At 49.6% G+C, this 13,260-nt stretch overlaps 1 protein-coding gene across 1 annotated transcript in view; it reads right to left on the bottom strand.

Moving 5' to 3' along the window:
* Positions 1-12,876, bottom strand: part of CACNA2D3 (calcium voltage-gated channel auxiliary subunit alpha2delta 3) — a 696,258-nt gene extending 683,382 nt beyond the window's left edge. The window contains exons 1-2 of the mRNA XM_040994648.1: positions 12,755-12,876; positions 11,914-11,995 (exon numbers count right to left, since the gene is read on the bottom strand). Of these exons, the coding sequence (XP_040850582.1) occupies positions 11,914-11,995; positions 12,755-12,876 (204 nt within the window). The remainder of the gene's footprint in view (positions 1-11,913; positions 11,996-12,754) is intronic.
* Between the last annotated feature and the right edge of the window lie 384 nt (positions 12,877-13,260).

Below are 13,260 nucleotides of genomic sequence, written 5' to 3'. Positions count from 1 at the left end.
GTGGCTGGGGCACTGCCTGAGTGTCCAGTTCCGTGCTTAGACGGTTCCATGTCTCCACACCCAAATCCCCATCAAGACCGCATGCTACAGGTAAAACAGATGAAGCCTCAACAGGAAGCTAAGAAGGTTCAAGCTGGGCCTTCCAAAGCCAATTTTTCCAAGGCCCAAGCAGGTTCTTCCTCTCATTACTTCAATAAGGAACACACCAAAAAATTTGGCCAACTCCATTGAGAATCCCAGAAAAGACTCCTTGAGGAATCAAATGTGAAATCAAGAGATTGGCAGGATCAGCCCAGGGTAACTAAAGGAAGAACCAGGAAGCTGGAGAGCTCCCCTGGCTGCAGCCCTTACCCCTGTGAAATTATGAAAGCAAATGACAACGCACATATGCAACAGGCTTAAGGATTCCCTTGGGGAAAGCAGCCAGTCCCCAGAAACACCCCAACTGCTGAGATGTCACCCCACCTCACTCCAGGCACCCAACCTGCCAATCATACCAGCAGGGATCAAAGTCGGCCTTTGCCTGTGTAGCCTTGGGCAAAGTTACACTCTCCAGGTCTGTATCTCTGAAACAGATGATAATAACACTGGCCTCAGGGCAGTTGTGAGGAATTAAAAGATAGATTATAAATAGAGCACAGGGCCCCAGGACAAACAGGGCCTGTGCATCAGTACTGATGTGGCAGCTTCTGGTCCTGCCTGAGAAGTCCTCCCAGGGCTCAGTAGAGGACAACCACACCTTAACTGTCCCCTGGAAGCATCCCCAGGGTATAACACTAAACACTTCCTTCCGAAGATTCCCTGCCTACCTTCCCAGCCATCGTAAATTGTGCTCAGTTGACAGATGGGAACATGGACACTCAGAGAGGAACTCCCCGGGTTCTAAGACCAGTCAACAGTTGCTGGTGGATTGAGGCTCTTTTAAAAGTCAGTCTTCTGGTTTCTTTCTATGCACAGATATTGCCCAACATTTATAGGATATCTGTTTCCAGCAAAAACTTAAAAAGCTTGTTATTAAGTAGAAAATCCACCTAGGGCTCTGTAAAACTCTGAAATCTCTCTTCAAGGGAGCATGAATCATTGGATTTCTTCAGAAGATTCTTAAGCTGTGAGCCCTCTCCTGAAAAGCTAACATCTGATTTCAGGGTAAACAGGTGATTCCAGATGTTCAGAAATACTTGAACTTGGCCAAAGACCTGGGGATCTTCTGATCAGTTGCCATGCCAGTATTTCTTAATGAAGAGAAACAGTTCTTGTGTATAACACACAGACACTCAACACGTATATGAATACCTTTTACGGGCTGCGTGGTGGTGATCCACTTGAAGTGTGCCATCTGAGTCAGTGTGCAAATTATTGCAGAATCAAGTAACAGTAGCCATCTGATAAGCATCCCATCGTCAACATGACCTTCCTAGAAGCAGAATGACTGCCACTTATGCCAGTAGGGTAAAGTGTGTCCAGTGGGGCTGTCTGTATGCGATGCGACACTATCGTGTTAAATATTTCACTAACAATGGAAACCACTAGGAGGGTGAGAGTGTCAAGCCATTTGTTCCGACTTGTGGACAAAAACTACCTATATCCAATGGGGTGACTGCCTCCCACTTCTACTGTTCTTTTGACAATATTTTTCCACCTCTGCCTCAAAAAGCAACACGGACGGTAAGGTACAAAGAGCAGCAGGCCTGCCTTGCATTTCCAACTTTCCCCTTACTTTGCAAATCACTGTCCCCGGTGACAGCAAAAGCAAACTTGAATCCATCACTGCCCACCTGTACTGTGCAAGAGACAGATTAGAACAAAAATATGCAAAAGAAAGGGAAAAAAAAAACTACCTCCCTGGAGACATAATAAATGCTTTTGTATGTCACTGTGCCCCTGGTCACATTAAATGTGCACAACATACGTTGCCTTAATTTTATGCATTCATCATAAGATCAAAGAGACCAAAGTTTCCAGAGCCTCTCTCTTGCTCTTGATTAATAATGAAGCAGGGTAGTTTGAATGAGAGTGGCCAGAGAACGAAGCCTTCCCACATGCCAACACTGCTCTGCATCGTGTTCTCTCACCTAATCCGCCCAACGCTTCCTGACGCAGGTGCTTTTGTTATCTGTTCCATGTTGGCAGGGGGCAAACCAGGGTCTATCCAGGACAGGCTGGTGACTGGTCAAGCAAGACTCCACCCCAAAGCCAGTGTTCTTTTTGAAAAAGTCTCTTTTCAGCTGTGCCTGGCTCACTGCAGTGGAGTTCTAGATCCTTCTTTACCCACATGCTAGGTTCCCTCCTGCGAGCCAGGATACAGCAGCTGTCAGAAATTAAGGAGGAAATGCAGGGTCAAGTCTACACCACTGGAGGGCCTAGACGAGGGAATTCCCCAGACCAATGGCTTCTTCCTCTCCATTTCAACCCCAAATTCTCAGGAAACTGAATCCTAGAGTGTGCAACACACACAATCACCACACGTGAGACAGCAGAGCAAGCAAGAGGGGTTTGACTTTTGGGGGGAAACCAGAAGTGTTACTGCTCTCTGGCTTTTACAGAAAAGCCCGTTCCTCCTGCTACAGCCACACTGACCTCCGGCAGGGACTTCACAAGGTCACATCTTCCCTGGCCGCTCCATTTCCAAGCTTAAGGCTGTTCTCACCACCACCTGACACCATCTGTCCCCTGCCAACCAGGGCCCCCCAGGAACCTCTCATGATAGACACAGGGCCATACTAGAAGCTAGGAGCCCAGCAGACTCTATGGCTGGTCCTTGCAATAACAAGAGGGTGGGCCTTCAAACTGCACCGGAGTACAATGCGTCAGGGGGGAAAAAGGATGTGGACAGAAACATCTTAACCCACCTTATCCTTTCGCATCCCTCCTGGTAGCCCTGCATACAGACTACTAGGTCTTCTTATTTTCAGCACCAAGGGCAACTGCTACAGCAAAACTCCACCCCCTCAACGTAAGGCTGACACATGGAGGGGTGAAGAGCTTGGATCATTCTACATCTTTAAGGGGATCCGCATAGGGCTAGCATTGTGGCACAGCTGGCAAGGCTACCATCTGCAATGGCATTTCATTTAGGGGCACCTGCTTGAGTCACAGACATTGTGCTTCTAATCCGGCTCCCTGCGAACGCACCTGGAAAAGCAGGAGAAAGTGGCCCAAGTGCTTGGGTCCCTGTACCCATATGGAAGACCAGAATAGAGCTCAGAGCTCCTGCTGCAGCCTTGTCCAGCCTGGACCACTGCAACGATCTGGAGAATGAACCAGGAGAAGGATGATACCTCTCTCTCTTTCACTAAATCTCCTGTTCAAATAAATAATCTTTAAATAAAATTGCTTTAAATGAAGATCAGCACAGGACTGCAAAGGTTTATAGCCAAACTTAACAGAGCCTGCCAAGGAAGATCTGGAGAGACAGGCAGGGCCAACAAGGAATGCCAAGGGACATGCGGTGCCCTTCAGCCCCTCAGAGGTTTCCTGACAGAGGCAGCCCCTACAAAGCACTGCTCCTCCTGGCAGGTGGTCAGCGGGCACTGCAGGACGACCACCACACCCAGGAGAAACCCCCTGTTTGACCTCCAGCTGCTCTCTGCCTCCAACCCCTTGCTGCCACCCCTGTTTGGAGAGGTCTAGCAGGTTGAAGTGCCTGGCGCATAGCTCCACAGGGTATCAGGACTCAGGAGTGTTGGCAGTGATTTCAGAGTGTGTTTCCAAGCAGGGCACACACGTGGGGCCACGGACTCTTCTGCGACTTGCAGGCTTCACTTGGGCTGAAGGGCAGACCCGGCCAATGCCACTGCCCATACAGCAGGGATAGCCAGGATGAAGGAAGGCAAACCAGTTCCTCGGCTGACAGATTCCTCTGGGCAGGTGCCCCCACAGCCCATGGGAATGAGGGAATTGATCTCCCCAGAAGGGTGCACATCCTGGAGCTGCCCTGGCTGTTGCAGCCTCCTCCTGCTCTAAGGATCTTTATCAGATACTAGATAGGGTTCAGCTGCCAACACCTGGCCCACATCTACCCATGCACAGGCTGGCTCAGCCACTGCCTCCACAGTCACACAGGGAGCCAGGCCCCCACGCTGCTCAGGAGGGGCATCTGAAGGCTGGTATCTGCATAATGCAACCAGCAATGACCACAGCCCCTCACTGGCCAGGGGGGCCTTTGATAGGCAAGATACTGTGCTGAGTGCTTTGCATATTTTATTTCAAAAAAAAAAAAAACAAAAACAAAAACAGAACCAGCCTCTACTCCCATTGAAAGGTGCAGGTTCAGAAATGTTCAACTCCAAGGTGACCCTGCTACGATAAACAGCAAATCCGGGACTCAAATCTAAGTGCTTCTAACCTCAAGTCGGTCGTCCCAGGCTTTGTTTCTTTAGTCTTTTCCCAGATGTGATCTCATGTAATCCACCCAAACACCCCTGCAGTGGGGGAAATGCAGGTATTTACTTACTTTCGATGTGTTTTTTCTTTTCCAAACAGGAACTGAGGTCAAACAAGATCACACAAAGATGAGGGAATGCAGCATTGCGGCAGGCAAGCAGACTCGTTCCAGAAGTCCATCTCAGTCGCTTTGGGGATGCCACTTCACTCCAGCTAGTCTCAGTTTTTCAGTATGTGAAATGGGGCGAATGGTAGTTCCTGGCTGTACTGAATGTTACCTGTTTGTATTCTCAAATTAATTTGCCCCAGGCCACTGAGCAAATGCATACTGAAGAGCTGAGCAGAGATCCTGAGAAGGTAACCTTTCCTTAAATGAAACAGCATCTCCAAAGATGACCCCCTCTCCAGAGGGCAGGGCGCTGAGCTCTCCACCTGTTACTACTTCACGTTTCCCTGAAGATAGCACACAGGTGAGCAACGCGGCTGAGGATGGAAGGACCCAGTAGGCAAAACAAAAAGCCAACTCAAGGGGAGCCCTAGGACTCCTGTATGTGATCGTAGGCCCCCTGCTGTCATCAAGCTGACTGCCTCAGTTTTTTACCAAGGGGTTCCACGTGTTACAATAGCCCCTACAAATGACATAGCTGGTCCCAGTCTCACAGTCCTCCCATTCCAGCTGCCAACAACATCCCAGGCGCTGAACCAATTTGGGCTGGTAGGGTGGGTCACTTTGTCCTGTCCTCCTGTGCTGACACACTCTTTCAAGCCAACCTCTCCAGCAACCCAGGAGGACAGAACCAGTCTTCCCTGCCAGCAAACAGAATCTGGAACTCTTTGTGAAGAGCAGCATCCCTTTGTAGTGGTGGAAGCACATACCCAAACTTAACATACATAAAGGTCATGATGCATGCAAGCCGCAAGCACCTACTGTGGGTAGCTTCACCTACAATGGAGAATCAGAGGTCAGTTCTGGGAGCCAATAGCACAGACGGCCTTGCCCAATTTGTCTGTCCGGATCATTTACCTGGACATCAGCTCTTTTAACCTTGGGAGGGCATTGCTTTCCAACCATGGAGCTGAGATAAATATTCCATTCCTTGTCAAGAGAACACACTCCTTGCAGACACAGCCCTGAATGTCACACTCACAAGTTCATCACCTTGATTTGCGCTAATGGAGAAGCTGTTCAATGGACAAATTTTAACATACCTGATGAAATGTAGCACCTGATTTAAACAGCCCTGGAACAAGCGCCTGAGTGTTCAAAGCAAAAGGAAACTGTTAGTTGTCTATTAAAAACACACTAGACCTGCCCCAAAGTCATACTTGTAAAATATGTCTTCTAAAAAACAGACAGGCTGCCATGGGCCTACCCTCTGTGTCAAGGCCCAGTACACCTAGCGAAGAGGCCGCACGGGCCAGCAGGCTGTTTCTCACTGGGCCTTTGAGTCCAACTTTACATCCAGAAACAGTCACCCTCTCCCCTGTCCCAGGGAGAGGCTGTAGCCCACAGAATCCCCAGGGAAATTCCCAAAAAATCCAGCATCCTCCTCGGTGCCACTGCTTCTGGCTCTTCCCTTGACAGAGTGGCTTAGCCTTGCTGAACAGACTCAGGAAGATTTACCAAGATTCTGTTTTGCCAGAAACCCAATCCTAGGAGCTTGTCCTATCCTTTGGCAAAATGTAAAATATTCACTATAAAACATAGAGCCAGATGTCTTTGTGAAAAACTTCCATTAATGGGGCATCAGGGAGAATCTCACATGTTAATTCATGGCATTTTAGAATAGCTATTTGCTCTTCATGGACCCGGTCAGAGTCAATCTGTAAGTCCCATCCTAGTGCCCCGGCAAACACACAAGTAGCTAGATGTCTCTGTGGAGCAGGTGCACTGGGTCTCAACCCAGGAAGTCGTCATAACGGACAAGCACAGTAGCTACAGAAGGTGGGGGACCCTTGGAGAAAGTCTGATTTGCCACTAGCTGGATGTGTGCCTGGGTGAATTAAGGATCCGCTTGGTGGCATCCCTTATGGTAAATCTGGACAAAAGACTCAGCGTGAGAAGGCAGGCTTCTAGGCAGCCCAGCATGTGAAGAGGCTCCCTCATCAGTGTCAAGTGGGAGCACGAAGGACCGACTGAGAAAGCAGTCACACCTGAGGAAGGGTAAAATCCCACACCTGCATTTCTGTGAGGATGTGCCTCAAACTGGCAGGGGGAGCTGAAACCCCTGGGAGAGCTACAAGTACCGGGGATAAACTTTCCCACTGCCTCTACTTCTGTTCATCCTAATCCACGGTGACATCATCATCCAACACTGGAAACTTTAACTGCGTTCCCCCATGCCTGCTAAGTCTGAGAATTAATTATTAGCTGCTTCGCTATTCACACGTCTGCCTAAAATCAAACTGGTATTAGAACTAATCAGTTAAAACCAGAGCGAAATCCCCATATTAACAGATTATAAAAGTCATAACTACAAGGGAAAAGGCTGATTAACGGGCACTAAGTTCTAGTCCGGGAATAATAAGACATGCTGGTCTCCCATTCTAGAGCCGGGACTGGAAATAATGACAACATTCTGTATATTTCACTTCTTAAAAAAAAAAAAAAATAACGCAAAACCTAGAAGAAGGAGTGTGAGTGACTTTTTACCAAAAAGTGTTAAATCCTTAAAGAGAAGGGTATGTTTACCCAGGTTAGACACAGCAGAGCATACCGGCACATAAAAACATCACCTGATCGCCATAAAAATGAAAAAATGTTAATGTGTCAGTCAAAAATTTAAAAGAAATATGATAGAATGAAAATCCAACGCCCCCCCAATAAGAAAAGCATCCCACCATTTCCATTTCCCTTCATTACGGACGGCACCCAGGCATCTACTGAGCAACACAGCCTGCTGCGATTCCCCATGAGAGAAAGTCAACCACAGCTGGAAGAAAATAAATTTGAAGAAAGAAAAAAAAAAGGGGGCAGGGGAGGAGACGAGGAGGAGAGGGCGGAGGGGGAGAAGTTCAGATAAAAATGAAGCAAATGGGCCCGGCGCGGTGGCGCAGTGGTTAGGGTCCTCGCCTTGCACGCCCGGGATCCCATGTGGACACCGGTTCTGATCCGGGTGGCCCTGCTTCCTATCCAGCTCCCTGCTTGTGGCCTGGGAAAGCAGTCGAGGACAGCCCAAAGCTTTGGGACCCTGCACCCGCGTGGGAGACCTGGAAGAGTCTCCTGGCTTCGGATCGGCATAGTATTGGCCGTTGTGCTCACTTGGGGAATGAATCATCGGACGGAAGATCTTCCTCTCTGTCTCTCCTCTCTGTATATCCGCCTTTCCAATAAAACATAAGAAAAAAATAATAAAAATAAATCTTTAAAAAACAAAACTTATAAAAAAAATGAAGCAAATGACCGAGTGTGAATATGCAAGTCCCAACTGGACACCAAATACAGGAACCCAACCCGCGATGGTGCTCCCTGCTCAGCACCCATCCTGGTGAGCTAACAAGGCCAACAACCCACCCTGCAAGGCTCGAAAACCATCATTCTAGAAAAGTCCAGACTCTGGGAAGAATTCCAGTCACCTGAAGCGACGCTATAAATTAGCGCAGGGCTGGAGGCATCTCTCCTTCGGGGTGGCAAGAGACCAAGCTTATTCAACCAAAATGTGTGGCATGCTAGCAGCTCCCTTCCCTCTGTGGTGCCAAGCTTCCCACGGGCAGCACACACCACTGCCCACTTCAGAGAGGTGAACGCTCCTTTTCAGTTATGTAGAAGTCTATTGATTTCCACATTGATGAAAAGTCATAATTATAAAAATGGCTTAAGGAACCAACCTTTTACTTTGCTGACTCTGACCTATAGAAAGAGACACTGAGTGTTCTGCATGAAAGCTGCCCTCTCAATAAACAGCTGATCGCCCAGAAACCTGCCTGTGCATTCCAGGAAGCCTGCACCCCCTGAGTGCTGCGGGAAGCCTCCGAGGCCAGTGGGGGCTCTTCCCTGCTGCTAACGGCGGGGCATGTGTGACCTGTGATTTCGCTGTGCAGTTATCACCACAATTTGTGGGAGAAAGTAACTGGAGCCCTTCCTTCCCATGAACAGTCATTCTCTAAGTGCAAATCTAAATATAATGAAAAAACTCAGCACCTAGCGATCCTCCCCAAGAAGGATGAAGTGAGAATCATGTCAGTTTAATACCTTTTATTGTGACTGTCACAGGTGTGGAGCTCATGAAGTTTAACAGCCCAGCCTCCCGGGCCTCTGACAATGCTACTCTCTAACTCCTAAGATGCAGAGGCAATGAAACTGTTTCCCCAAAAAGAACCCAAACAAAGGGCATTACTCGCAGGAAAAGAGAATTAACAGGGTAACAGCTCCATGCTAGCAGGCGTGTGTCACACAGCAAAGCTCATTAAAAGTCAAAGCGAACTGAAATTCTACAAAATCTGCCAGCTAAGGAAGGCAGCAAGCAGACACAGGGCAGCACAGGCAGTTCCCCTCCATGGGTGGAACCCTCTAACAAGGGCAAAAATCTTCCCTACCCCTCAACTCCAGCAACACGTAAATCATGCTCTTCCTTTTCACGCCAAAAACACAGAGTTCGCAAAGCCATGCATGCCTTCCTGCATTCAAGAAAACTGAAAAGGTCCTCTCCATAAGCAACGAATAGGCTGCTATCCCTGTCCTCAACAAAGACAAAAGCAAGAAAAAACAAGGAAAGTCCCATATCAAATGCTTAAAGCATTTATCCTAAACTAAAGTAAGGGATCAAATGAAAGAAGCAACTGAAATCCGTGCCTTTCTAAGGTGGCAATGAGATCCTCATGAAATGCCTCATGTTTATATTGATGAAGTCAGAAACAATGGTGCTACTTCCAGTTATAGTTATAGCACCTGATAAAAACACGTTCCTCGGATGGCGGTTGTGCCAGTCTCCAAACACCTCCAAAGAGATGGCCAATTATCATTTAACTTATTTTCACAATCACGACTTCGTAAAGTTTATGCCTTGCTGCAAAACTGACTAAAAATGAACATACTACACTGATTTACAAGATGATGTGGCAATCAAAGAAACTGCATGAAATTATAAGTGGGCATACAATATCCTTTACATAACTGAAAACCAGGTTTAAATTGCTATGTCTTGAAAATGCAATTACAGTCCATTAAGCAACACAGGTATTGTTCCCTTTGAGTCCTTTTAATGCAGTGTTAACATGTTTTCCAATTGAGTTTTCTTACTTTGGAGCGTCTTAATTGTTAACAATGTAGCAAAATAGGCAAGTGCACAGAGTTTTGACTTACAGAAGTAATTTCTCACACAAATAGCCAGAAGCTTGGAAATAAGCTGCAAAAGAAAAGCAAACAACTCCTTGCATGTCCACAGGACAGTATGTCACCCCACTCCTAATACCTCAGATCTCCCATTCACACAGGAAACTCTCTCCCTAAGCCAACATCCTTTGCTTCACAAACACAGTCACCTCGGGAGGCAATGGGCCAAGAAGGCCACCAGATACCTGCAATAATGCTCCCCAAGTGGTCTAGCACGCCCCTTCTTGTCATTTATGGGAGCCCTAGGCAAGCCACCCAAAGCCACGGGGCTATTCAAAGACCCCTGGAGCTGACCACTGGTGTCCCAGGGCTGCCACGAATTCCCACCCTGTGACCCAGAGCCAGACCACACCTTGCCTTGCCCTCACATTCAGATCACAAAGATGCCAGGCTGCAGCAAGAAAGGATAACAAAGCCATAAACAGCTGGAAATAATTACACAATTGTCAGGCTGCAGACATGACAAAAGCCAAGCAAGGCTTGGGAATCTGGTATCAGAAAGGATGCTAACTGGGGGCTCAGAGCAGCTTTCTAGCTCTTTCCAATTTGCTCCTATAGAGTAGCCAATAACAAGGGTGATGGGGTTTTATGCAGTACATGTCGTGCAAGTGTATGTGTGCATGCGTGAACTTTCCAGAAAAGAAGAATCTATTTTGTGGGCTCCTACCAAATGTGAGATACAAGACATGCAAGCACAACCCACAAAGTATTCACGGGTTCTGAGCGGATCCTTCCCAGAGTTGTTACCAACATGCAGATGAGAAAGATCTCCTTAAAGTTACACAAAACGCTCCCTTCTTTAAAAGCGTAAGGTAGATACACAGACAATGCCACGGTACACACACAGGCAGGCAAGATGCCAAAACTGAGTCCAGACTGGTCCAGAGGGAAAGAACGGGGGTCAGGAAGCTGTTAATTTTCATTACCTCGGAGGCGGGTTAAAGGTCAGTCCATCATCAGCTTCCACAAAGGCATCTTAGTTATCAACCACCTACCACTCAAGGAACTCCTTGCCAAACAGGGGGGCTCTTTCAGGTGGCTCCCCGGAATGTGGCTATTGGCAATTTTTAAGCTAGAATAACTTTGCCATCTCCCGGTGGGCTGATACTCTGTTATGATATTTAGATTTCATTGTGACAAACTGTTTCATATAATATCCCCCAAAATGCTACTCTCTGAAATGGAGTGCCATAAATAAAACAGGTTCTTGGTTAGCAGGCAGCATGCATAACACATATGGTACATCGGCCCCAAAAAAAGCCACATTTAAAAACGCTTAAAAGTTAACAATTTAAGCCGTTTATACCCACTTTCAGAGAATTATCCCCTAGAGACCAATTGTATTTGCTATCGTCAAGACAGTGTTTGGATGGCTGTGGTCCGCGATGCGCTAAGTCGAAATGCTCTTAACCCCCTCTTGTCCCTCCTCCTCAGCCAAAGCCTTGCCTCTATTTCTTGGAGGGAAGATCCCACCATGTAATTTTAAGCATAATGCTGCCTGTTTGAATTAAAATTGATGTAGCTTCTGATAAAAGCCTAATAATCAATTCTCCATTCTCATTACTCTCCAGAATTATATGGACGGAGACCAATTTCTTAAGTTTGTGGACTGCTCTCCTAGGTTATTACCCGGCAGTGCAGCTGAGTGGAAAGATAACCACATTCATTCTCCTTATCTGTAATGATGTAATGCATCCCAGCTCTGAGTCTAGATGATTGGGGAATAATGGGATTGTACAACTGCAGGGATGACAAATAACAGGGCAGCATCCTTCTCCCATTCATTGGACCCCACCGCCACCCCCTTGCCCCAGGCAAGGTGGAAGGACTGGTCACACACACACACACACACTGACTCTGCCCCTCCTTGGATGGGGTTGGCATTTTCTGAAAAGGGGTGTGTGTGTGTGGGGGGGTACCTCTGCCCTTATACTGCAACAGCCATTCGGGCAGTGCGAGAGGAGCCTCAGCCAGGACGGTGCAAGTGAGTAGCCTGCTTTTCTTTGTGTTTAGAATCAAGTGTCATCTAAAAATAACCGGTTGGTAGGGAGAAGCCGCTGCACAGTACAATGCCAAGGAACCCAGGGATCAGAGACTCCTCTGACATAACTGGTGATGCTGCCGGCTCACGTTTGTTTGCAAAACTCAACCTGCCTCCTCCATTTTCTGTGCTTCCTCCGCCACCACGGAAACCTTACCTTTTGCAGGAGCTGCGAGCCCGAGTACTTGGCAGCGATCGATTTTATCTCCCCACCGAAAGCGGAGGCCCACAGCTTCACCCTAACAGGGAAGAAAGGGCAGAGATAGAAATGCAACCGCCGCCGTGTCACAGCCAACACGCGCGCACTGGCACACACACACATACCCGGGCTGTGGCTCGAAGGAGCAGGGAGAAATAATGTGAAAGAAAAAGAGAAAAAGGAAAGAAAAAAAAAAAAAAAAGAAGAAGAGCGCCTCGCCGCAAACGGCCAGCTCCAAACTGCAGAGCACGGTGCGGGAAGGGGCCCGCGGGGGGTCATGGAGTTCACCGCGCCAAGTCCACCCCTCACCCCCCACAACACACACACCTCCACGCTCTCCAGGACCCGCTGCGGTGCATTTGAAGAAATGCCTGGGGGATTCGACCACCCAAACAAGCAGCACCCGGCTAATACCAGCGGGAACATCCTCTCCATCCTCTTCCATGCCCTGTCCGCCACCAACCCCCACTTCTCCCCCCCACAATAAAATAAATAAATCGCCAAGTGAGGGACAAGAAACGGCCCGTGGAAGTTAGATCCGGTAAACAGGCTTCGAAGTTGGAGCTGTCACTTGAGGTTAGAGCCTCTGCAGGTCGCTCTCGCCAACCCGAGAGTCGGGGTGATAGGATGCCATCCCGGCCTCTCCGCCCCGCGCCGGACCGGCAGGCAGGTGCGCGAGGCGAGGCAGGCGCCCGCGGCAGGTCCTGCCCAGCCGCACCTGCAGGCGCCCAAAGTTGAGCACAGCGGGTCGCGGGTAGCCGTGTCCCCTCCCCGAGGCGGCACGGGAGCCAGCACTTACACGGAGAGCGGGATCTGCTGCTCCGAGCGCACCACGTCCCCCAGCGCGGCGTAGAGAAGCGCGGCGGTGAGGAGCGCCGAGGCCCCCCGGGACGCGCGGCTCGGCCAGCCCGGCCCGGCCATGCTAGGCTCCCTCCGACGCGCCGGTGGCGGCGGCGGCGGCGACCAGAGCGGCGGCCGGGAGCTCCGCGGAGCGGGCGGTGGGCGAGCGCGCCGGGCTGCCGGCTCCGCTCCGCGCCGCCCCGCCTGCCTCTCGCGCGCCGGGCTCACTTGGGGAGCAAAAAAAAAAAAAAAAAGGAGCGGAGAGCGTGAGGGGGTGGGGGGCGGAGGGGAGGCGGGCGGAGAGGAGGCGGGAGGAGGAGAGGTGGCGGGGAGGAGGCGGGCGCCGAAGGAAGGAGGGCGGAGGACGCGCCTCTCGCCGTGGCGGCCGCCGGCCCCGCCTCGGCGGCCCCGGGGAGTCCGGCGGGCCGCGCGGCAGCGAAGCGGGAGGCGCCGCGCGGGCGGGGA

This window comes from Ochotona curzoniae, unplaced genomic scaffold, assembly GCF_017591425.1.
Source record: "Ochotona curzoniae isolate NIBS_2020 unplaced genomic scaffold, NIBS_Ocur_1.0 contig_908, whole genome shotgun sequence".
NCBI classification, from domain to species: domain Eukaryota; kingdom Metazoa; phylum Chordata; class Mammalia; order Lagomorpha; family Ochotonidae; genus Ochotona; species Ochotona curzoniae.
The sequence above is the reverse complement of the archived record's forward strand: the minus strand, read 5'-3'. Positions and strand labels throughout refer to the sequence as shown.